Consider the following 23,747-nt stretch of genomic DNA (forward strand, 5'->3'; position numbering starts at 1 on the left):
CTGACCAATCTTCTCCAAACAAGAAACTTTAAGGTAGAGAGAGAAAAAAAATCAACTTCATTAGTGTTCAAAGAACAACCATTAATGATGAAACAAGTTCAAAGCCTGTTCCATCCAAGAGGATGCAATTCAGTGCAGAATCTCACCTTTGCAATATTGGCATTAATGTTGCACAGCATGAAGGGAAGTTTTGGGGAAACACCAGATAAATCCAAACTGGAGACACTGTAAGTGGCCTGTAGTTTTCAAAAGTTTCAAGATCACGAAAATCAGAAAAATACGGAAGGAACTGTTAGATGTTGAAGGACTGAAAAACTGGATACCCGGGGGAGGTGAAACAGCTTAGTGAATAAAGCCATTTGTTGGACAAGCCTGGGAACCTCAGTTCAACCCTCGATTTCACATAAAGGTGGAGAGAGACTCCACAAAACTGCCCCCTGCCCTCCATAAGTGTGCTGTGGCACATGTGCACACCCACATCATATACTACATGCACAATAATGATTACTTGGGATCCATCACGGGAGTGAGATGCAGCTCCTCAGTTGCGTTTTTTGGGTGGTAGTGAGAATTTTGATGGTTTGTGAGGCTCGGGAAGGCTAGTCAGGAACATTTATTCAGACTTGCCTTCTATAGGACTCATACAGTCTTTTGCTATTGAAGATCACAGAGATCTTTTTCTTCAGCTGGTAATCCAGAAGACTTGTACCCCGAGACTGGGCAGATGTCTGACTTATTAGGAAGAGAGTTCTTTTGTTCTTCACATTGTTTTGTGGTTGTAGTTGTTTGAGCAAGGGGTTTGCTTTGTAGCTCAAGCTGGCTGAGAACTCATGATCTTCCCACCTTGTCTCTTGAGTGCTGGGATTGTAAGCATGTGCTACCATTTCAGGTTGCCTCCCTAACTGCCATTCAAGGTACCTCAGTAGTGTGAACTTGACCTCCAGGACATAGCTACATCAATAAACTCTGCCTAAAGCAGGTCCCCCACCACACACCAGGGAAGATAATTAAAATAGGCTAATGTTTATTCTGAATAAAACTAATTGGAACAAAGTAGAAGTTTTGAGAAAGCCCCCAACCCCAGCTAATTCAGCAGCTCTTTCTTATCTTCTGCAAAACCCAGCTTAAAGGCTATGGAAACAAGGGCTGGAGAACACTGATGATATCTAAAATTTCACAAATGTGTTTGAAATTGCGTCTAATAATAATGGGTCAGTCCTTCAGATTTAGTCAAGAAGAAAGAATAACATCTTCGATCACTTAAAGATCTATTTAAGTGATCGGTTTCCTGAAACTGATCACTTAAATAGATCTTGAAATTTTATTCAAATCCATGTACTGGCACAATAGATTTGATATATTGAATTTTGTTTTGGAGTTGACATGAAAGTGATGTTACTTAAGTATTAAAAACAAAACAAAACAGGGTTTAGACTTCAAACAAGTTAAAAAACCACTACTACAAATAAACATCATTAAAGTAATTAAATTTTCAGTATACCACATACACACTTGTGCATAACCAGACTACCTTCACATAAAATTTTGTTGGCCCTACAAAAATGGACATACTTGGGGTAGATGAAGTGAATAAATATGATGAAGATGGGGAAGGAAAAGACTGGGAGAGTAGACTTTCTATGTGAATGTCAAGATAAACTCAGAGCAGGGTTACAAAACAGCAAAACTGAATTTACTTGAGTTTTGAGTAGGGAACACACATTTTCAGATTAAAATAATTTCCTAACTTTCAGAGAAAATAGATTTAAAAGACGTGTACCACAACTTTGATCTCATTTATTAATATGGTAAAGGTCCCCCCCCCCCCCCCCCCGACAAGGTGAGAAAACAATCATTTGTTTCCATGTATTACCCATGCAATCCCATCAAAGACTCAGAAAGTGATGGAACTTAGCTTGTACTGTGCTTTTTCTAGGGTCCAGCTTCACCCCCCACCCCCGTAAACTTTATAATGATAAAGAAAAACTAAACAAATACTAATAAAGTAGTAAGTATGAAAGGGATTCACTACAGTAACCTTAAATAAATTTGCTAAAGACTACACTTTGTTATTTGTTCACAATAAAAATACTCTGTCCATCAAAAGAAAGGTAATGAACTACTGTGAATAAGAGAATGTTAACTCAGAGTTTAAACAAAGAAAATTCTAGTGTTCTAAGAGCTGTATTGAAAATAGGTAGGTGAGAGTGTTCACAAGCCAGACATGGATGCTGTCACAACACGCTTTTAGAGAAGTCAAATCAGCTCTTTTATAATTTAGTGTTCCCAGACTCTTCATGACTTTCCTTATGATCTGTAGAGGTTGAAGAAACCTTGAATGCCACGGTAATAAAGATTTTTTTTTGTGAAGGTCATCAGAGTGGGGTACAGTAGATTTTGTTTATATGACACCTTTGAAAAGCCTGTTTGAAAGAAAGCCTGGTGCAAGAAGTCACCTACATAACACACAATGTATTTATGACATAGAATCATTTTCACCTGAAATAAAATATTAACTAATTCACCTTTGTCTGTAGCTTTTAAGAGCTAGCCCTTGATTGTGGCAGGGCTCACAGCCTTTTGGCACCTAGGTGCTTCCTGTTAAGATTTCAAGACTGGGGGATTAAAAAAAAAAGGCAAAAGATCCCAACACGGAAAAAACGTTACTTGATTTTTATAAAAATGGTTTAATGTGACTATGCCAGCCACCATTTCTAAACTCAGTGCTTTAAAAGTTATACTATGCAAAGGTCACTTGATTCTTATAGTGAATATTTAAGTCATATATTTGAATTAGGTATGCATTAAGTATGAGGTGTGTGTATATGTACTCATTATGAAAATGGATTTCAATCATCATATAAAAGCAAGCTAGAGACAAATACCTTATTTAATAACAATATTTAATTATTCAAAATTTTATACAGATAGCTTTTAAGTGCTTACTACAAATAATAACCATAAAAAGGAATTAAGAATAAGAACACACAGCAACAGTGTCATATTACTATGACTGTTTTTAGGATTTAAAAAGGCTCTAACTAGAACATTAGTATTACGCTTTATTTACAAGAACTTCATTTTCCTAGTATCGATTCTTTAATATGTCATTTTATTGACTTCAGCTTTATACTTTTTGGAACTGAAGACATGGTATGTACATTAAGAAGCTAAAGGGATGGTGATGGAACACATGTAATAAAATGAGCCATATCTAACTGGGGGAGGAAAGGGACCCAGCTGGAGCGGGGGAGTAATCATGAGGAGTGCAGCAGGTAATGGAATAAACAAGAGCAAAATAATGACACACGTGCATAAAGATGCAGTGATGAAAACTATTATTGTACGCTAACCTAAAATGTGGATGAAGGCTTACACGATTAAGGAGTGTTAGTTTCTATGTAAATCTATCTCTTTTGCATAATATCAAGAATGCAAATATTTCCTATGCAACTAGCCACGTGCAAAGTCATTCTTAGAGTCCGGGATAGAACCCAATTGATGGTCCGTTTTATGGGCAATTTCCTGTCAATTGAGAAATCATTTGAACATCAAGGAATAATGCCCAATATAAAGGCATGTCTACACTGGCCATTTGGAGCCTGGAATGTATCTATTGCTGGCCCTGTGTCTCTGGATACTACATTTTGTTTGTTTCAGCTTGACTCTTCTTGATAATAATGCAGAGGACGCAGAGTTTCAGAACGGTGTTTAGACTTCATGCTCCAAGTGATTGTGATTCACGTGTTGAAAGAAGAGATGGTCAAGTTCTCTGAACTTGGGAACCTTGAAAAGCAAAATCGATAGTATGACACTTCATGGCTCTTTCACTGACCTGTCTAAAGTTAGTACTAAAGCAAAGGTGTTTTCTGTAATTATTATCTAAACTTAGAATAAAAATTATTTGAATTAAAGAAAAATATACAAGCAAATAATTTATCTCACCAGCTTTGACTGCATTCCCTGTTTCCTGACCCAGTTTCCCTAACAATCTGTTGAAGCACTTATCCCACTCAGAGAGTTCAGGAAATGGTTTGGGAAAAAGCAACCATGGAGTCAAAAGGCAGAATGTGGGGCTGGAAAGAAGTTGGAGTTTGCTACTTATAGGACCTTTGGATGTGTGCTCTCTAAAAGCTGTCAGCCTTACACATTACATTTGCTTTTTCCTACTTGTACATTGAATATAATACGTCATGCTATTGACCAGTCTTTTTAATAAAAAAATCTTTAAAAAAATTGTTATAAAGAACATAAGTGGTATTTGCTGGTTAAACTCTATGCTTGTTTAGTTTCTACTTTGGAAAGTATCTTCCCTTTTGATGTGTATTATTTTTCACCTGCTTACCTTAATTTATGCATATATGTGTGCCCACACACGTTTATGTGTATCGTATACATGCAGGCACCCTGGAGGTCAGAAGAGGGGGATGCCTGGGAACTGGAGGTGGCTGTGAGGCAGCTGACGTGGGCGCTGGAAACTGAACTCAGGTGTTCTGCAAGAGCGTTAGTTAAACTCAATAGCTGAGCGTCTCTTGAGCCCTTAACTTTTTTATTTTTCCTGGCTAGGTGCACTGCCTTTCTTCCTATCTGTGAGTAGAGAGTTCATGTAGTTTTAGCACACATATGCTACACAAGTGTTGGGTTGTAAACAAAGCTGTCCTCAGTGGTGTTGAGACGAGTGAATGGAACTCACTTCTTCCTAGGCACTGGAGAGGTACTAAGCACTGTTTCACATGGTGAAAAAGCTGCTAAAATTTCTGTTAATGATAAATATTTTAAGGTTATTTTATAAGAATTTCTGGTGTTTACTTTTCTGTAAGTAAGCAAATACACTAGGGATAATGAATATGAGTCTTAATTGGCAGCTTTTAGGCATTATTATTATTATTATTATTATTATTATTATTCATAGTGTTCTGCCTGTATGTTTGCCTGCAAGGCCAGCAGAGGGCACCAGATCTTATTACCGATGGTTGAGAGCCGTCATATGGTTGCTGGCTTTCTTAACCATTGAGCCATCTCTCCAGCCTTTTGGGACTCTCTCTTAACTGGCTAGCTCCCTTAATCAAAAAGACTATCAAACTAACAGGCAACTGGTCTACACTTAGTTTTTCTGATGTTATTAATGAACCTAATTTCTCATGCACCAGCTTTCTCATGCATGCTACAAGGTGCCTTGAAAAAAACTACAGAAAGGTTGCTGTGTGGCCCCAGCCAGGGTTCTTAGAACCAGTTTGCACCAGGTATTTTGCTACCAAAAGGCACAATAATTTCCTGGTGATTCTGTGCCCACTTCCATGCTGGCCAGAGGGGAAGCCTTTCCTCTGGTGCTGGCAGAAGGAATTGTATGGCTGGTGTTAAAAGGTAAAGGCTATGGTTTGTCCAAAACTCACGCCTCAGTGAGTGTGACTGTTGCTGGAGACAAGGCTGCGATTGAACGAAAACGGGGCTGTAATTGGTTCAATTACCCCTTCTCAGGCTGTGTATGTGTTGTGCTGCTCAGCCTTACCCAGGGAACCCGCTGAGAGACAGCGCTGCGTTGCCTTTCCCGACATTGTATATCAGACCAACAAACAGCTTCTCTTGATCGTTCCTTCTTGCAGTTAGTTCAGTGCAAGCTGAACTAATATGAAAGTGGCCGCCGAGCCGGCAGAGGGCACCGACAGCCAAAGAGCAGAGGAGCCATGGCACATGGAGGATCTCTCTCTCTCTCTCTCTCTCTCTCTCTCTCTCTCTCTCTCTCTCTCTCTCTCTCTCTCTCTCTCTCTCTCTCTCTCTCTCTCTCTCTCTCTCTCTCTTGAGACAAGGTCTCTCTCTCCACAGCCCTGGCTGTCCTGGAACTCACTATGTAGACTAGGCTGGCCTTGAGAGATCCACCCGCCTCTGACTTCTGAGTGCCTGGGTTAGAGACATGTGCCCTCACAGCTGGCATGGCCCCGAGAATTTAACAGCTGGCACTCCAAGCGGTGTAAGAAGCTGCTGGGAGGCTGGAGATGCAGCAGTGGACCCAGCAGCAGATCCAGAAGTGAACCCGGGAGAAGAGTGGGATTGGTAGTGCTAACCTCTACATGGACCTCAACCCCCTAGAGATGTCTGGATTCTGCCAAGTGACTGGTTCTGAGCACCCAGCTTCCAAGATGCTATTTTGTGTCTGGTGTCTGCTTTCCAAAGCAGCTTTGTTTCCAGAATGACCCTAGCAGGTACCAGAAACAAAATGCCAGAGGATGACACTCTGGGTACTCACTCCAGTGGCAGCCAAGTTGTTGAGAGAGTGTGCCAGCTGAAGAAGGAGTTGGATAGTTCAAAAACAGCCATGGTAGAAGAAGGTGGCCACCAGAAGGAGAGAGAGAGAGAGAGAGAGAGAGAGAGAGAGAGAGAGAGAGAGAGAGAGAGAGAGAGAGAGATATGACCAAAAAACAGAGCTAAGACTAAAGAAGAAGAAAAGGCTATGAGGAGCCAGAGAAGGGGATCTAAAATCTCTGGTTACCGTAAGAGTTAAAAACAAACAAACAAACAAACAAACAAACAAACAAACAACCACGATCAAGTCTCCTGGGCCAAGGGTCTCAGAACCCAGTGGACTGGCCACTGCCAAGGGTGGGTGATTAATCCCAATAAAGGTCCCAAGACTCTAGCCCCACGTAAGGCCGAGAGCACTGGAGGACACTACTTGCCATTGTTTCTGCCTAGCGGCTGTCGCTGACTGCAGGTGCTACCAACCAGAGCAAAGAGCAGAAATTGCTAGAGACCAGCATTTGAAGAGCTCCTCCTTGCCTATCCATAATTTTGATCTGGAAGAGCGAAAGAGTCCTTGACCATCTGAACTGTGACAGTACCATCCTTTGTATTCTCTTTTTGAATTCTATACGTTACCTTCCAATAAACAGAATCATCGTAGCAGTCCTCATCAGGGGGCTGATCACAGCTACATAACTTCATAAGTAGACCTGTGAGGGCAGAGGGAACACAAATACTGATAAGGGCAGGCTACTTCCTTACTAAATGTTAAAACACTGTTATGAAAATATCTGCTTTAGCTAACATAGCTCATTGCCAGAACCTTAGCCCAGTTTGGGATGTGGCCAATGAACTGTGTCTTAATCATCTCTCCGAGAAGTAAATGAGTGACCAGGCATTGGTAAGAGTTTACATGGCTATTATCCCTAGTTTTTCGAGATCATTTTACAATGATCTGGAAGTCTTAATCTTTCCGTGTTAATCTCCTAAGTAGCCATGGCTAAAAGCATGTACCGAGAAACCCAGCTCAATGTTCACTTTCGAAGCAGACCTGTAATCAAGCCTCCAACAACTGCTGAGCCAACGGAGGAACCCAGTGCTGCCGCCTGCATAGCCACCACAGACCTAGGGAAAGCAAATATGTAGCGTCAGTTATGCCTCTTTTCTTTCCCCTTTAAAACACTCGGTCATTCATTTGTTATGGTTAATAAAGCATTCTTCAGAAAGCGTAGGACTTTCAAAAAATTGATCCTTGATTTGATTCACTCACTAAATATCTATTGAATATCAGTTCCTGAACCTCTCAACCTCTCTTCCACACAGGCTAGGGGGGATAATGTCTAAAACAACATGGCTACCATTTCCTCACCACTTTAAATAAAACATTGTAGTGAAATTAGGTTCATCAATAACATCAGAAAAACTAAGTGTGGCCTATGTGTTAGGGAGAAGGCAATGAGGACATTGGAGAATACACTTGTAATGCCAGAGGCAGTCACTTTGAAATAAAGATAATAAAATATCACTGGTTTGGGGAGAAGTCTCAGTGAGTAAGGAAGCTTGCTGCCAAGCCCTATGACCTGAGCTGGATCCCTGGCTCCACATGGAGGAAGGGAAGAATCGATTCCTGCAAGCTGTATTCTGACTTTCACATGCATACTATGACATGTGTGTGTTCACCTGCACACACACACACACACACACACACACACACACACACACACACACAGTAAATAAATAAATGTAAAACTTTAGAGAGGACATTATATGTTGGGGGTAGAAGCATGTGATAAATGGCTTTGAAATGTGTAAGGCTGCTAACTAAACGGCAGCTGAACTTTGTATGTAGTTGTATCATTAGCACAGTGCTTCTCTCAGAGAAGGCAGGCAATGGAGTTTATGAAAGATTAAGGGAGCAAGTCTGTGAAAGGAGGCAACTGGAAAAGATTCATTAATGGTATTCTCTCATTTATGTCTTTTGGAGCCTGTAATGTTAACAACAACAACAACAACAACAACAACAACAACAGCAGAGTCCCACCCTCATCACTGTGTATTTTCACCAACGCAATTACAAAGCACAGGACCAGAGGCAAGAAACACCCTTTGGTTTTTACTCACAAATTAGACTTTTCCCAGTATACGACCCCAATGCTGACAAGGCCTCCCAACACACCAGGTAAGCCGTGCAGGTTATGGACTCCACATGTATCTCTGATCATCAGTTTATTAGCTAACAGTGGCTGAGGTTGTAAAAGAGAGAAAGGTCATTATCTTGTAAGGCACACAGAGGTCCACACTGAAGCAAAGAGCTGTGTAGAAGAATATATTCATAAATCCTTATCATGTACATATAAAACACAGTGTGGTATTACACATTACAAATACATGATTAAGATGTTGCTATAGTGAGCCAAATTATTGGCTCCATCATGTCCACATTTACTCTATATTCATTCGTTAGCATGAATTCAAAACACAGTGTATTAAAAACCTACAGTCCACATACATATTAAACTTCAAAGTTTTTCCCCCTATAGGTCTGCTCTCTGCTGCCCTGAATTCTTCTACCTCATCTCTCCATTTGCGCCTCTACTCAGAAGAGGCAATTTTATCTAAGGCTCAGTTTTCCTTTGATATCAAAATGCACCCATGTCAAACACTTTAAATACATTTGTGATAAAACAGTCATTAGTGGCTGGATTGGGAGGAAGTGACTTCACCTTCTCACCTTCTAATAAAATCTCAGATGCCCTCATTAGAATACAAAGTCCACAAATAAACAAACAACAAAAATAAAATATTCTCGGGAACTTCTCAAAAGGAATTAACATAACCCATGCTAAATTACTAATAATGAGTACCAGATTCTCCCCTGCCACACAGACATCAGGAAAGAGGAGAGTCAGTGAATGGCTGCAATGTGAGTGGTATTTCTGAAAAGAAGACAAATGGCCTCCAGTGAAAGGTATATAGGGAAGGAAACGCCACTGATCCCACATGAGAAGACAGTGAGTGATACAGATGTAGGCTTTGCTTCACTGCATCTATCATACATACACTAAGGAACTTGTATCCAAGCACCGAGATGATGCCTGCAACGCTTCCAATGGTCATAGCAGCGTAGGGGGGGATTTTCATGTCCGCACATGTGCCCACAGCGACACCTCCTGCCAGAGTGGCGTTCTGAACATGAACCTGAGTGGAGGCAGAACCATGAGTCAGGAGTGGGGAATGAGGCAATGTCAAAAAGTCAGGAGGGAGGCAGAGTCCAGTGGACCTGCGTTAGCCATTAGTGGAAAGACGTGCTTGTACACACACACACACACACACACACACACACACACACCATTTTCCCTTTCTCTCTCTCTCTCTCTCTCTCTCTCTCTCTTTCTCTCTCTCTCCCTTCCTTCCTTCCTTCCTTCCTTCCTTCCTTCCTTCCTTCTTCCTTCTTTTTTTTTTTTTTTTTTTTTTTTTTTTTTTTTTTTTTGAGACACAATCTGGCCAGAAATGTCAGAGGCTGGAGAAAGAGAACTAGTTTCAGTTTGCCAGAATTCTCAGAAGTCACAATCTGTCTGGTCTACCCAAAGAGTAGGCTGTCTTGTCATTTTTAAAAGTAAACCTGTTGAGTATGATCTTTTAAAAAATGTATTTGCAGTTGTCTCTTACGACACAAATTGTAAAGAGCTGAAATGTATGGTCTCAACCTTGCTTTGAATATGCACTACAGGAGTTTCAGAGATGGCTTAGTATTTCAGGGCACTGGCTGTTCTACAAGAGGACCCTGGTTCAATTCCCATAACCCACAAAGTGGCTAACAAAATGTCTGTAACTCCAGTTACAGGGGATCCAATGTTCTCCTCTGGTCTCCATGGGCACTGTGTGCATGTGGCACACAGATATGCTTTCAGGCAAGACATCCATAAACATGAAATAAAACACATAAATCATGTATACATAAATACAGTACAGCATTCATTTCCTCCATGCATTGGAAAAGAAGAGTGCTTGATCTGAGTTTTTAATTTTTATTTTTTCCTGTATGACCATTTCTCTAACTCCCAGGCAGAAACTCAAGGCAAACTGGGTTGAACTTAAAAAAAAAAAAAAAAGATGTTATGTTACTTTTTGGGCACATAGAAGTTGCAAAAATTACTTCAGAGAATTTCTAGATGTCCCTTGTCTGTATCCCTCCCGCATCAGCATCTCACACATACAGTAAAATAAAATGATCATTACTTCAATACTATTAAGGATCTCATTTAGATTTTTATTAGTATCCAAATTGTCATTTTCCTTTTCTAGAGTTATATTTGGGATTATTGTTTATGTTTTTAAAATCTTCCTTAAAAAACATTCATGTCTACAGTGAAATATAATCATAACTACATCTCGCTTTCCTCCCCCAGCTCCCCTGTATTCTCCTAACATGCACCCTCCCTACTTCACATTTTTTCGATATCCCACAAAGTACAGTTGGTGCTGCTCAAATATTCGAGGGTGTGGGGCCATCCTCCAGAGGAATGAACTTTATCAGTGACTACACAGCATAGTTATCACCTTTGAACACTTGCAGTTGCAAAATAGAACCAACACCCACCATCCTACTCCCCTGTCCTACTCTTTGACAAGTCAAGTATTGAGGGAAACTTTCTATGGAGTTAAGAGCAGTTAGTTTTAATATGAAAGAAAAAAAAAGCCTTTTATGTTTGAGTTTTACATGACTGCATACCCTACAAACTGCAAATTCCTTGACTTCAACTTAGCAGATTAGATAGTAAGTGAATGAATGAAAATTATTTTCAAAACATTCTTTGAAGTCTGCTATTTTGTGGTTTGTCCTGGTAGCCCAGCTCTGATGCCTAATTTATTATCCAAGCAACTGTTGATACTTAATGAGGCTTCCATTGGTTTAATATTGACACTTACCATATCCAGCCTTCCTCGGCGTTCAACAAGGCTGGACAAGGCATAGGCTACGATCACACAGGCAACAAGGGACAAGTATGTGTTGATAATGGCCCTATACTGCTTCTCTCCAGGTTCAGCAATGGCTGAATTAAAGCTGGGCCAAAATATCCAAAGGAAAAGTGTTCCTGTAAATCATAAATGGTATTAGTTTTTATTAGAGAAGATCAGGTTAGAGGGTGCTTTGCTCTGGAAATTGATGTCTGTGATTTTAGCCTTCATCATCATCAGCCAGGAGAACAGGGAACACTGACCCACCAAAAAACAAAGTGATCACCCAAAGAGGCCTTCTGAGCATCTTTGGGTACAGACAAGAATCAGGTTAAGTTCATTCTACTCACCAATCATGGCAAATAAGTCAGAGTGATACACAGACTCCTCGTTTTTGTGTTCCCCGCGGAGGCCAGGGCGATATAAGACGCCTGCTACAGCTAAGCCGAAATAGGCCCCAAAAGCATGGATTGTCATGGATGCCCCAGTGTCAGAGGCCTGCGGGGACAAAGTGAAATTTGCATACATGGAGGTGAAAATGGGTCTCCTTACAGGCAGAAGGACAATGAAATAATTGCTTAGGGGGAGATGTAAAAGAAAAGATAAAATGAGGAAGTAAAATAAGAAAAAAAAGTATGGCAAGCTCTTGAGACATGCAAAGGTGAAGTACTTCTTGGGATGTGGTGCTAAAAAATTACTGAACATCCATGAACTTTAGGTTTTACGAAACTGTAATATAGTATCCACTTAATAGAATTGTGTTGGTGCTTAGGTTAAACCATATTCCTAAAGAGCCAGGAATTTACTGGGCATGTAGTATGTGCTAGGCTATTTCAGGTTTAAGAGACATTCAATGAACTACGATATATTGCACCTGACACAATATAAAAATGATCCACATTTATTTGGCTTTGTAGCTAAAATTCATTTAACTATAACTCAGACTTGAACCTTAAAAAGGCCAGTCCTCACCACATGGTTCTACATTTTGTTATATACTACATGAAGACCAGCTGAATTCCAATACTGACTTGAAGAGAGGCATTTTGTTCCCTTTTTAGGATCTGATATGAATTTAATCCAGTATTCTCTATTTTATGCTTCTAGAGGAAAAATTCAGAGTGCTAAGCCAGGAGCAAATTCTTATGCAAACTAAGGTAGGAAAATGTCACAAATTTATTTAAGATTTTCAAAGTGGTGCAAGTAGAAGAATCTCCTGGTTTGCTCCATATTTGACTAGACAAATATCCAGTGCCCTTAAAGAGCAACTTCATCCACTTGAGTTCAGTCATCACTGTAGCACATATATGTCTTCAACTTTCAGCCTTGCTGAACACTTCCATATAAAAACCTTTCTTCTCTTTACCATATATTTCCAGGAGAGAGATAGGTGACCATTAGTTATGTTTGAACTTTACAAACACTATGTAAGTCTGTGTCCCTCCATAGAGGCTCACATATTTGTAGCAAAAGAACCCTTCCCATTTCCTTCTCAGAATCTATCAAATTAGTCTTCGCTTAAGCAATACATGGAGCATGCAGGGCCTCTCTCTGTTAATCTCATCTTCTTACTACCGTGGTAGCTACACCAGTGTCTGGCCAACTATGCTCATCTGTTGTAACTCAAGCTCCTCCTGTAGCTGTCCCCTACCAACGAGGCCCTGTTCTTGAGCTTCCTTTGGCATTAAGTGCATGTCCCTTCCTTAGTGATTTGTAAAACGCTAACAAACTAGTGTTGCTATCACTTCCTCAGAGAACGCCTTCCTTGCTTTTCAATCTATTCTCAATAGCTTTCTCATAACCCCCATTTCCTACTATGTATTTTCTATGTCTTTGAGTAAGTGGGCATGTTATAATTTAGGTATGCAATGTCTCCCAAAGGCTCATGTGTGGGGAGGGGAGGCTTGGTCCCTAGTGAAGTGGTGTTCAGAGTTGTGGCTTTGGGGAAGTGATTGTAATATGAAGGAGATTTGGTATCTTCAATGGATGTATTGACTGAAGGGTCTATAATTGAGTAGGCAGTTTGGACTTGGTGAAAACTGTAGGAAGCATGTTATTAGGAGAATGATTTTATCCCTAGTCTCTTCCTCATTGCTTCCTACCCACCAGGAAGTGTGCTCTTTCATGCCAGTGCATACCACCAATGTGAGGATCTGCCTCCCTATGGGCCCAGAAGCAATGGAGCCAAGGGGCTATTGATTCCGAGCACACGAACCAAAGTGTATCTTTCTTCCCTTAAGTTTCTCACACAATTTGTCACGAACAGAAAATCAGCATAGAATGAATGTATAATTATTTGTTTTTTTTTGTCTAACCCACTATACTTTAAGCTTTGCAAGAACAGAAACCTTAACTAATTTTATTTTTTTTGGTAAATCACCAATACTTAGAAAGTTAAAATATTAGCTCTTGAATCAAATGTTCAATACAAGTATAAACAAATGAAAATGTACACCAATGTAGTCAGAAGTAGCCTATTTATTATCTTTGAGGGAATCAGTAACATTTTCATGGAGAAGAAAAAAATTGAGCCTATATAAGGGTTTATATGGTGTTATTTACATAGTCATTTAAATATAAGTGGGAATTAAATTATTGATATGCAACACAGTGTAATAAAATGAGTGACAGAGTTAGGAAAATGTGGCTTAAATTCAGACTCAGACTCGGGTGAATCACTTAGCATCTGTGATCATTTGACTGTGGATTAATAGTAACAACAATGACGCCTACCTTCCATGGTTTTGTAAAGATGAAATAACATGTTACTCACCCCACCCCATTTTACAATAAGAAATCCAGAAAGAGTGGTTATTATTTTTTTTTAACTATTTCTTCTGGTGGCCCTCCTGTAGAGATTTGCCCTTACTTAGAGTGGTAGCCAGCACCGATAGTCAGAGCACAGTAGCTCACCCTTACCTTAAATATTTCAGTAACCAGATATTCATTGCCAGCAAAGACAGCAATTTCTAGAACTGTCATGATCAACATTTGGACGGGGCTTGTCTTTCCGAGGACAGCGCCAAAAGAAATCAGAACCGTGGCTGTACTGAAGTCTGCATTTATCATACTGAGGGTGAAAGAAAGAATAAGTTGAATAAAGAACAAATTTTAGACTGAAATAGTGCAGTAAATTGTAGCTTTGAATGGGGCACTAATCCCACAAAATCATGAGACTTTTGCCTTCAGATTTAATTGTCTCTCGATTTAGGAGTTAAGATTTCAACATGTGAACTTGAAGGCAAGAGCACAAGCAGTCACATTCAAAGATACTCACGTTTTGATTCCAATGTGAAATTTTTTCCCTTTGTTGTGAAGGAGTTCCTGTGCAACTGTACCACACTGAAGGCCCAGAGCAGCAAGAAAAAGATTGAAACCAACACCACTGAAGCCATATTTCTTCAGGAAGGTCATGAGGAAACCAAACCCAACAAATATCATGACATGCACATCTTGGAATACTGAAAAAAGAGAAGGGGGGGGGGGGAAGAAAAAGCTTTGAATAAAAGAGCCCAAAGGGTCCTGTTATAATAGTTAGAAAATGCTGTCACCTTTGCATAAAACTGCAAAAGGAGATCACTGTCTTGGTGTTTTTTTTTTTTTTTTTTTTTGACAACTCCACACAAGCTTGAGTTATCTGGGAAGAGGAACCTCTATAGCGAAAATGTCTCCATCAGACTGAGTCAAGTCTGTAGGGTATTATCCTGATTAATGATCAATGTGGAAGGACCATCTCACTGTAGGTGATGCCACCCCTGAGTAGGTAGTCCTGGATGGTATAGAAAGCAGGCTAAACAAACCACGGAGAGTAAGCCAGTTGGTAGCCATCTCCCAATGGCCTTGGCTCCAGTTCCTGCCTTCAGGATTCTGCCTTGAGTTCCTGCCATGACTTCCCTCAGTGATGACCTCTGAGATGAAATAAACCCTTTCCTGCTATTTCTTGACTCAAGGGGTTAGGGTGAAGATCCTCTGTTTCCATGAACTTGAAGTAATGACTCCAGATATAAGAAACAAAGTAGTAAAAGTCTGACGAAAAAAATATATTTGAATGAGCTAGTCTCCATTTTTCAAATTTATATAATAGCATGCATTTTTGGCATTTTCAGCCAAACAAGAAAATAACTTTGTAGCTTTTTTTAAGTCCTCTCAAAGCACTGATTCAACATGCAGGCTTTTTCCTCTTGAGGAACAAATACTTGACTTGTCTGGAATTTAGGGTTTAGCCCTCCCAGTTCTATTGTGTGGCTGCATGATGTTCCACAGGTTATGTAATGCCTGGGAACTCCAGTGTTTTGTCTCCTAGGTTGAAAGACCCTAATTTACAGGCTTATTTCCAGTGGGATGACTTGTTTTCAGAAGACTCATACAGTTCAAATGAATCATGATCAAATATAAGATAGCCAACATCCAGATTTTGTCCTCAAGAAGCTTATAAGTGGAAAACATAACATTTGAATGAACCATATAAAATCATTTTTAGCAATGGAATTAATATTGCTATAGGATTTTTTGTAGACTTTTTGTTAAATATTGCTTTGTTTGGGTATTTTTTTTTTTGTCTTACTGATTTGCTTGTATATTATCATTTCTGATTTTGTGTTTTTGTGGTGTGTGTGTGTGTGTGTGTGTGTGTGTGTGTGTGTGTGTGTGTTTCTTGTGTTTTTTTTTTTGGGGGGGGTTATTTATTGTTTGCCTGTTAGTTTGTTTTCTAAAGAGAAAAAAGGAAAGGGAATGGAGTTGCATGAGAGAGTAGTTGGGGAGAACCTGGGAGGAGTTGGGAGAGAGGAAAGTGTGACCAGAATCTATTGTACAATTTTTTTTTCAAATAAAAGAAGAAATGACTTTGATAATGTTAGGAGTATTGGCAAATTTTTACGATTCAATTTTATATATACAAAATAAACCAATTAGATAAAGTCAAAAACATGCAAAAGCAGAAAGAGAAAGTGAAATGTTTAAGTGATGGATGGGCATGAAACATTTCAGCCAAGATTCAAACAGAAATAGGCACACAGAGAAGATGTGTCTAGAAATCATGTCTCAGAGAAAGCTGACATTAGAGACCAATTAACTTACAAAAAAAAAAAAAAACAAAACCGATAGAGCCAATATTTGAATCCAGGTCTGAGTTTTCCCATTGCTTCGTTGTTTGAGCAAGGTAGCAGTGTCAAGATACCCAAAGCAGAACATTGGCTTTTTAGGAGTGCAGAGATTCCTCACTGGATGTGTCTCTTTTCCTTCATTCTACAAACAAACTCAGAGACTGAGTGTGGGAGAGCCCGGTCGCCATGCAGGCTTGCCTACTCTGTTGAGGTTGCTAAGTGGCGTCAGATTCCCTTTAGAAAGGCTTTTATCTCCCATTTCCCCTGGCTCCTTCGACAGCAGCCTCACATTCTGCATTCACTCTGGAAAATGCTCTAATCTTGTTGGAAGTCACAGCCCTTTCCCAGAGCAGTGTCCCTAAAGACTTATTCAGGAGGACATTCTTTCTTCTTGGGAGGGAGCAGACTACCTGATGCTGTGTGAGCCCTGTTTTCGAGCCTGCTGTGGGATTAGCCAAGGCCCTTTTCTTCCCAAATTTGTCTCCTGTTGGTTACTGATCTTTTCTGTACTGACCTCACTCTGTACTTAGGAGCACCAGAACCTGGATAAGATAATTACTGCTAGACAGCTCTCAATGAGTATCACTCTGTGAAACATTTGAAATATAAGCGAGTATGTATATGCATTTTTTAAAAGTTGTCTTACCACCAGTTAACTCCTCTTTATATTTGATCATAGACTCCATTGGAGGGCAATTAGAAAAACAAAGTAAAACCAACCAAACAAACAAATAAAAAACTTGCATGACTCTTCCTAACAATGACTTTGCCAGATCATTCTGGAACTATGTTACCTCCTCTTTTAAGGAGGGTTTCCAAATGGTCTTCTAGTCCTGCACTTTATTTATTATAGTTTGGTTTGTGATTAGGGGCGCAAAGCTCAGTTAGATTACTTGTTTGGAATTGTAGTGCTAGAATGAACCAATCCAGGTTTATTTATTTAAATGGTTCATCGGTAATTGCAATGTGAATACAACGTATCTAAGCCATATCAGAACTCCCTTCTTTATGTGATTCTTTTTCCTCCTCCTTTTTAAATAACCCATTGAGTCCCACTGTTGTAGGGCATTGCCCTCTGGACCATGGACAACGCACTGTGGGTCACAAACAAGAAGAAAACTGACTCTTCCTCTCCTATATACCATCAACTGTGGGTAGCTCCTCAGCTGGAGGTGGGGGACCCTGGGTCCCCTCCCTTTTATGCTGTAGTGTTGACTGGCTTAATTTTATGTAGGTCTGTGCAGGAAGCCTTAGTCACTGTGAGTTCAAAACTGCAAATGTCATGTCCTGAAGACATTGTTTTGAAGCAATCTTCTCTCCTTTCTGGCTCTTACAATCTTTCAATCCCTTCTTAGGTGATGTTCCCTCTTGGGGAAGAAGGCATGTGATAAAGATGTCCTGTTTGGATACTTTACTGGTGTTTTAACTCAGCATTCAATGTTTTTCAACATCTTTTATGTTTTTTTTTTTCTTAGCGTTCTTTTATTCCCTTCTGTAATCTATTAGCTTTAAAGTGTTCAGTAACCAACTCATTTAATATTTTATCCAATTTTTAATGTCTCCCGTTGGTAAGAATTATCCTGCAGGTTCTATTTCCATTCCCTTCTATGGTAAACTAGACATTTTATGTGTGGCAAGGGATTTCACGTTTGGCCTCCAATTTGTGTTATTACTACTTTCTGCCACAAGAGGGCAAAAACACCTCGTCTGATACTGAAATTGCTAAAGCACTAATGGGATCTGAAGACTGTTGGCAGTACTTGTTTGATAGGTCCAGATCAAAGCAGGTTAGGTGGTTAGGATTGCATTTAAGAGCTTGCGAATGGAAACTTAGTTTTATGCAGCAAGGTTCTGCCTTTAAAACAATAAAGTGAGCACTCTGTGGCGGCGAACGGGGGTGCGATTTATTTAGGGATTTGCAGGTTGGGGAGATCATTTTTCAACACGTTTTAAGAGTTTCCTAGATGTTTCTCAATCAGTGGCTCTCTGCATAGGTCTGATTTTACGCTGAAAGAGCACTGGTCAGTATTTGGCGGCATATTCGGTTGTAACGATCTAACAGGGTGCAGTGAGGTACAGTGAGGACAGAGACTGGGACCACTGCTAATCATGCTAGGAGCACAGGACAGACCCCACCACAAGGAGTTTTCTAGCTCAGAATTCTAGATTGTGCTACTGTTGCGAAACCCTCATCTGAGTCAAATCAGATAAAGGGTGGGGGTGCTGTAAAACTTTCTTATTTAAAGCGCGCGCGGGGGGGGGCACTGAGCAACTGAACAAACTGATTCAAATCCCTCCCCAATTCCCATTTAATAAAAATAATGTTTTAGTTTACAAAATAATATATATGTACATATATATATATATATATTACTGTAATTTGATTCGTAGTCACCCCTACTACCCTCCATCCCTCGCCCCCACTCTCTCCTATACAAATCATCTTCCTTCGGCCTTTAAAAAAGGCCCAGATTTCCCCTCGCTTTCCTCCCCCACCGATTCCTATAACCTGAGACCAAAACACAGTGTTTTGCTTTTAATTTTAAATATTCTCCAGAAACTGGACAACAGAAAATAGAGAAGCTGAAAGCTTCTTTGGCCTACAGTTCCATATTGATGTTTATCATGGAAGGAAGTCAGGACAGGAACCCAAACATGGCAGGAACCTGGAGGCAGGAGCTGATGCAGAGGCCATGGAAGAGTGTTGCTTACTGGCCTGTGGTGATTTATTATGTACCCTAATAAAGCTTGCCCAAGGATCAGAGGACAGAGCCAGCCACTAGATTAGACATAGAGGCCAGACAGTGATGGCACACGCCTTTAAGCCCAGTTCTGGGAAGCACATGTGCCTTTAATTCCAAGAAGTGACTGGGATTGAGAAAAGTATAGAAAGCATGAGGAAATAGGAACTGAAGCAGTTCAGCTGAGACCCTTTCGGGTGAGGACTCAGAGGATTTCAATCAGAGGATTCGTCGAGTTGGTGAAGTCATAGGTGGTGGCTATGGCTTGCTCTGCTTCTCTGGTCTTTCAGCCTTCACCCTGATATCTGGCTCTGGTTTTTTTTTTTTTTAATTTTTTTTTTATTATTATAAGACCATCTAAGATTTGAACAACACTGGCCTGCTCCCTGTGGCTCGCCCAGCCTGCTGTCTTATAGAACCCAGGACCACCAGCCCAGAGATGGCCGTATCCAAAATGGGCTAGCTGGGCCCTCCCCAATCAATCACTAATTATGAAAATGCCTTACAGCTGGATCTTACGGAAGCATTTTCTCAGTTGAAGGTCTTTCCTTTCAGATAACTCTAGTTTGTGTGTGAAGTTGACATAAGATCAATCAGCACAGATGCTAATAGCTCATGTTACATTTGAATTTCTTACTAGCTGAGTGCCTTTCACATTCAATAAATTTCCCTAAGCCCAGGTTTCCTAATCTGTAAAATGGGAGTAATCTCAATTTATAAGACTCTGTATGGGTCTGGTTTTGGCTTTTGCTTATCTCCTGATGTCTCCAGTACTTGAGACACATCCCATGTTAAATACTGAATGAGCAAGTTAAACTTATGAGTGCATAGGACAATAAGCCTTTATACTTTAACACTGATCTGTATTAAGAAGATAGTACTCCAGGGTCATCCTTAAAGGAGGCTAGAATATTCAAATATTTTCAAATAATGAAGTCTGCTTCTTAGTTCTGATAGATGTACTGTTGGAGATTTAATGAGTCAATTCCAGTAGCTGCACTCCCCTCCCTCATTGTTTCTGTGACTTTAAGCTGACAGTGATTTTTTTCATGGGTGTCTCCAGCAACTGCTTCAAGCTCTGTTACATTGTTCAGAATAAAGGGAAATAAGACATTTCATCACATTTTCATGGAGTAAACTTCTTATCCCATGGAGAACCTATTTTCACCCCTTAGAAGTTGGTTGACCCCGGGGCTGGAGAAGATAGCACAATTGACAATGTGCATTCTCTACAAGCACAGAGACTCAAGCTTGCTTCCCCAGAACCCACATCAAAAGCTGGATGGAGCAGAATGTGCTGATAAACCCAGTTCTGGAATGGAAGAGACAGGAGATTCTTGGGGGCTCACTGGATAGCCAGCCTCATCAATGATTCAGGGAGAGACCTTCTCTCAGAACATGAGGTGGAAAGAGATAGGGGCAGGAGGAGACAGCCAATGACAATGTTTGCCCCCAACCCTTCCTTCAAGAGGACAAGGACTGATGCTGGTGGAAACCAATATTTTGTTAATGACTTTGTTGGAGACTGTTAGGAGACATAGGAGGTGTGGTCTTGTTGGAGGAGATGTGTTGCTGTGGGTAGCCTTTAAGATTCAAAAGCCCAGCTTTTCTTTCTCTATCATCCTCTGTCTTTGTCTTTGTCTCTCTCTCTTTCTCCCTCTTTCCCTCTACTGCCCTTGGATCAGGATGCAGCTCTCAGCTATTTCTCCAGCACCATGTCTGCCTGCTTGCAGTCATGCTCCCTGCCATGATGATAATGAACTAAACCTCTGAAACTTTTATCAAGGCCCCAATTAAATTAAATGTTTTCTTTTTATAAAAATTGTCTTTATCATGGTGTTTCTTTACAGCAATAAAACACTAAGACATTTGTCAAACCCTGTTAAAGATTTCTGTAAAAAACAAAAAAAAGTCTCATTCCCTTCCCATACCATGCTTTCTGCAGACAGACTTCAGACATACACAACAGACAGACAACAGACAGGCTATGAAAACATAGACAACAGAAAGACAAAGGACACAGTGAGAGAAGTAGAGAATTCAAATTTGGGCTTGCTCTTGGTCTAAAGTTTTCCAAGACTTTAGACCAAACTGTAACCAAATAAAAGCATGCGCGCACACACGCATGCACACACACACACACACACACACACACACACACACACACACACAGAGAAATATGTGGAGTCTGTTATACATTGATCAATTATTCCTGAACATGAGGCCTGCTCCGAGTGGTTAATATACCCAGTACCACTCCATTGAAGCAAACTGATTTTTCTTTTCCCAGCAGGTGTAAATGACTGTTCAGTTGTTAACCTTTTACTCTAGTGATTAGGTTTTCATTAATTCATTCATTTAAAAGATATAACAAAATAAAATATAATAAGATAAAGCAAAAACTATTACATCCAAGTTGGACAAGACAAACCAACAGAAGCAAAAGAGCCCAAGAGATGGCACAAGAATCAGAGACCCACTCATCCACATGCTCGATGAACTCCTCTTTTCTGAGTGAATAGCATTCTTAAAGAATTATCTTCCAATCACCTCCAGATATTACATTTCAAACATCTCAAATATTTAAAAAATATGGTAAAATGAATATATATATATATATATAATTAACCTGAATTTATGTTAGTAATATTCTCTAGATTTGCTTTTTGCTAATTTTACAAGTAGGGGTATATGTCCTTATTCTCAAAATAGTAAGCATTAGTTTTGTGCCTCTCTATTTGTGTCTCTTTAGATCATTTAAATTTTGAGCAGTCATCTCACATGCCTTTTATTGGTGGTTTTATTTAGCTGTTCATGTAGCATACCTCATAACTTGGACACATTTTGGTATAAACCATAATTAAAACCATACTAAGTATTTTATCAGTGATATTATACAGGTGTACACTACTCACTGGATCCACTGTAAGACAGCTTTTTTTTTTTTTTGGTTTTTCGAGACAGGGTTTCTCTGTGTAGCTTTGTGCCTTTCCTGGAGCTCACTTGGTAGCCCAGGCTGGCCTCGAACTCACAGAGATCCACCTGGCTCTGCCTCCCAAGTGCTGGGATTAAAGGCGTGCGCCACCACCGCCCGGCCTATAAGACAGCTTTTTTAATGGTGAGTTAGATCACGTGGTTAAGCATATACTGCCAGACCTTTCTATTATACATGCTCCTTTGTCTTGTAACTAGCAGGAGATCCTGACAATGATTCCTCAAACTATGTGAACAGAGTACTCTCCATCAACTTCTACCCAGTGGCTTCAAAATTCACTCATGGCTTTGGTGGCATATACTAGCATAGTGGTCATGCCCAAATGGTGGTTTTCTATATATCACTCCTTAATACCTTTTAAAATTGCGTTTTTGTTTATCTAATATTTTCTCTCTGTTACTCTGTATCTTTGTCTCTACCTATCTGTCTGTCTATCTATCAATCTATTCTCTATCCCATTGTGTGTGTGTGTGTGTGTGTGTATGTGTGCTATGTACTGTGTACATGCCAAAGCATGCACGTAGATGTCAGAAAATCACTTGTAGGAGTCAGTTTTCTCCTTCTATTCCAGCATGCCCATCAGTGGTCAGGCTTTAGGGCAGGCACCCGCCTGATAGAGCAACTCTCTTGCCCTGTGTCACTTTTTTTATATTTAGGTGGTATTCTCCCTTAAGGCAGTGGCTCTGTCTTCTTCACTGTCTTCCTTTTACAGAAAATTCCACTTTGTTTAATTCAATCCTCTTTCAGTTCCTACTCCATCTTACTACTTCTACCATCCTATTCAGTCTTAATTGGAACAAGTTGGTACCCAGTGAAGAAGCTTTTAGGTTTCTTTGACATGTTCCCATTTGCCTCTGTGCACTTGCTTACCTTATGCTATCATTGCTTCACTTTTTTTTTTTTTAAGATTTATTTATTTATTATGTATACAGAAGAGGGCGCCAGATCTCATGACAGATGGTTGTGAGCCACCATGTGGTTGCTGGGAATTGAACTCAGGACCTCTGGAAGAACAGTCGGTGCTCTTAACCTCTGAGCCATCTCTCCAGCCCCATTGCTTCACTTTTAAATAAACAGTTTCATGAATGAAGCTGGAGGGAGTAAATTATTCTGCAATTAAGATTTGAGGTCTAGCTGTGCCTACTGCTCCCAGCCCTTGCATGAGGATGGAACTGTTCAATTTAAAGGCAGTACTCAAGTTTGGCACCATATTCTTAGGTCATGTATGACCGACTGTGTACATTCATAATAGTTCCAGTAAAAGACAGCAATGAGTAGTTCTCTGGGAATAGTTAATGTTGGATGAATGTTGTTTGTTGCTTGTGTTCTGCTGGTGGAAAAGGAAATGAACCCTCTTGGAATAAATGTAGGAACAAATTACAACATGTTCATTTTAAACATAAATCACAGTTTTATATCTTTTGCTAGTCTGGAAAGTCAGAATAATTTTGAATGCTGTGTAAATCCTTTGGTGCTTCCCAAGGGTGATCCACAGACATCCGAGTGCCTGGGAGACACACTCTGAGAGGCTTGAGATGGTAAAGCTGTTCTTGTGACAATTTTGATGCCATTTTCCCACATACGATGCTCCCTTCTCTCCCTTGTGGGCTTGAGTCGGACCCAGATGGAGGAACAGCATTGGACTGTACCTGGGACTTCAGGACCCTGCGATAAATCTCCCGTGCTGTAGTGAATCTTCCTCCAAAATAAATT

The 23,747-nt window shown here is 40.1% G+C and overlaps 1 protein-coding gene across 1 annotated transcript in view; it reads right to left on the reverse strand.

The window, feature by feature from the left end:
- Window positions 1–2,886: 2,886 nt before the first annotated feature.
- Window positions 2,887–23,747, reverse strand: part of Rhag (Rh associated glycoprotein) — a 28,745-nt gene continuing 7,884 nt past the window's right edge. Inside the window, exons 2-10 of the mRNA XM_042265859.2 lie at window positions 14,474–14,657; window positions 14,116–14,266; window positions 11,547–11,694; window positions 11,167–11,333; window positions 9,298–9,435; window positions 8,359–8,480; window positions 7,289–7,362; window positions 6,874–6,947; window positions 2,887–3,786 (exon numbers count right to left, since the gene is read on the reverse strand). Of these exons, the coding sequence (XP_042121793.2) occupies window positions 3,712–3,786; window positions 6,874–6,947; window positions 7,289–7,362; window positions 8,359–8,480; window positions 9,298–9,435; window positions 11,167–11,333; window positions 11,547–11,694; window positions 14,116–14,266; window positions 14,474–14,657 (1,133 nt within the window). The 3' untranslated portion in view covers window positions 2,887–3,711. The remainder of the gene's footprint in view (window positions 3,787–6,873; window positions 6,948–7,288; window positions 7,363–8,358; window positions 8,481–9,297; window positions 9,436–11,166; window positions 11,334–11,546; window positions 11,695–14,115; window positions 14,267–14,473; window positions 14,658–23,747) is intronic.

This window comes from Peromyscus maniculatus, chromosome 21, assembly GCF_049852395.1.
Source record: "Peromyscus maniculatus bairdii isolate BWxNUB_F1_BW_parent chromosome 21, HU_Pman_BW_mat_3.1, whole genome shotgun sequence".
NCBI lineage: Eukaryota > Metazoa > Chordata > Mammalia > Rodentia > Cricetidae > Peromyscus > Peromyscus maniculatus.